The 2,500-nt window shown below is 41.5% G+C and overlaps 1 protein-coding gene across 50 annotated transcripts in view; it reads right to left on the minus strand.

Moving 5' to 3' along the window:
- Nucleotides 1–2,500, minus strand: part of slo (calcium-activated potassium channel slo) — a 170,944-nt gene that overhangs the window by 31,972 nt on the left and 136,472 nt on the right. For 13 of the 50 annotated variants that reach the window (XM_086556467.1, XM_086556451.1, XM_086556448.1 and 10 more), the window contains exon 14: nt 2,401–2,481. The exons of the other annotated variants lie outside the window; for them this stretch is intronic. In XM_086556467.1, the coding sequence (XP_086412593.1) occupies nt 2,401–2,481 (81 nt within the window). The remainder of the gene's footprint in view (nt 1–2,400; nt 2,482–2,500) is intronic. 50 annotated transcript variants of the gene reach the window in all.

Consider the following 2,500-nt stretch of genomic DNA (forward strand, 5'->3'; position numbering starts at 1 on the left):
AAAAAAAATAAGAATAATAAAAATAAAGTAGAGAGAAAAAAAAAAAAAAATTGGTTCAAACCTTTCTTCACTTGCCTCTGCCTCTCTCACTTTCTATATTTGAAGAAAAAAGGGGGGGGGGATCTGAAGGGGTGATTACTCATGGGGAATTTTATAAATTGTTGTTATGTTAGGGGGGGCTTTGAAGAGGGGATCTTCCTCCTCTTTGTGGGTTGTTTTCTCGTTAAGTAATACTCTCAGGGTTATCCTCCAAACCATCATATTGGATATAGAGAGAATGCCAGATCAACACTGCATTTTGGTGAAGTTACGACCACCCTCATCTTACCATCTTACCATTTTCCACAACTGATTCTTATTGATGCGATTCATAAAATGCATTTTTCAGATAAAACCTTGTGTTTAATGTGGATTTCTATTATTATGGAAGTAAACAAATTATGAATGACCTCATGGTATTATATGCCATTTGATCCAAATACATATATCATAGGCAACAGGCAGCATTTTACAGATGTTACATTTTCACTTTCTCCTTTGACTAATGAGATGTCTACTTATAGCTGCAGAGGCAAAGCATCCATCTCTGGAACCATAATTAACACCTGCTAGAATGTGAATGGTATTAAAAGCACTTTCACACATTACTTGCTTATAATTCTGGGTAAAACATGGCACAGGAGAAAATATGGACTTTAAGGTCCCTAGAACAAAAGTAATAGCTTAAAGCTATAAAAAAAGCCACCTAATTGCATATGAATGTGGTATTCTACTGGGACAAAAGTGACCCTCATCAGGGACATATTACTTAATATGAATGAATCCAATGCTGAACAAACAAAGGTACGTGTCATTCTTTATTTAATATATATAAGCTATCCCTCTGGACCATATAATGTGGCCACAAAACAAGGTAGAATATGATATACCACTTCCGAGATCCTTAAACAGTATTCCCTGGGTCCCAAACAAGACAAATCTTGAGGATTTACGAATCACCAACTTGGGCCTTCATTCATCACTTCCTGAAATCACAGGTGACACTCATCGGAAGTAAAAGTAGCATCCAACAAGAGCTTCATCTTCAATGAGTGACTCAACCCACCCTTACACTACCACACTTCCCTGGGAGACCTGTAACCCTGAAAGTCCTACTTGACGGTAGTGGCGGTGATGGAGGCAGAGGGGTAACCTATCCCACATGCCCACCTGCCCCACCCACGGCCTGCCCATACCAAACCGCTCCACCATGTCCATGACAAAAACACCATTATCAGATTCACTTAGCAATGCATAAAGTAAATATAATGATGGTGGCATGGGACGAGGGAATTCTGTATTTTTCAATGTTTCAATTATGGGTGCTGATGTTTATCTTCCAAGTATATCTGGTAATCACAACACTGATCTAATCAAATTCTGATGCTAGTACTGTGGTGAAATTTGAAAATATTTTTGTTGCAGTGAAAAATGTCTATAGTATCTATTTTAGAAACAATAATGTCTGCAGTAATGTTAAATTTGTGAACTAACTGAAGTTGATATCAAGCTCTTTAAACCAGGTAATCATGTCTGTGGGTTGTAGTGTTAGTGGTAAGGGTAGCATACATGAAAAGATGTGTTAGTGTGGTCATCAGCTGGCTGTTGGAAGGGACACAGTATGGCCGGGAGTGGGGGTTGGGGCACGATGGGTAGTGTGGGGGGCAGGGGCTGGGAGGGTTCTTACCCATATTTGGCTGCCCCTCAGCAAGACTTACAGTTTTCCCCTTAACAGCTCAGCCATCAACCGGAGTTCCGGGTTAGGCATCCTTGTCACCTGAATGATAAAGTCAAAATTACATGCATGGGAGCAAGCCAAAGGAAAATTTGGTAGCAATTTTGCCGTGCACAACTGGTTGACCAAGACCTGGTATTCCCCCTCTACAAGATGGAGGATGGGGGAAGAAACCCCTACCAGGATCTTGCTGAGAGGCACATTCGAGACAGATTAGTTCAAAGTGACCAGACCAGAGACTTGAAACCTTATGTATTGTCTCAATAAAGCTCATTCTCCTATCAACAAGAAATGGACAATGGGCCATACTGGATCATTAGCTAAGGCTCGACATCAGCGGTCACGTCGTTTACTCAGTATTCATGCAGAGCCCGTGGTGGAGGAGGGATCTATGTTTGCCGCAACATGGATAACCCTGGCAAGAAGGCTAATCTTTACACCACTAGTGAATACTCACACACAAGAAGAACAAATCATTCCACTATCTAGTATCAAGAGGGACTGACACTAAGGTGAAGTTCTCTGGGGGTGCCTAGTGTGTGTGAATATTCCATACAGGGGTAACATGGTTAAAACTGATGGTATTATGAATGACTTTGTTAGTGGGGATGGCAACACTGGCCTACCCTCATTCCCCGGCCCGCTTTCCACCACGAGGGGCATAAAGTTCTTCATGAAACCGCTCGCTTGAAGCAAATTTCCAATGTCTGCAAGGGAACGGACAGC

The sequence above is a fragment of the Penaeus japonicus genome, unplaced genomic scaffold, assembly GCF_977035675.1.
Source record: "Penaeus japonicus unplaced genomic scaffold, GWHDUDI00000001_assembly GWHDUDI00000032, whole genome shotgun sequence".
Classification (NCBI taxonomy): domain Eukaryota; kingdom Metazoa; phylum Arthropoda; class Malacostraca; order Decapoda; family Penaeidae; genus Penaeus; species Penaeus japonicus.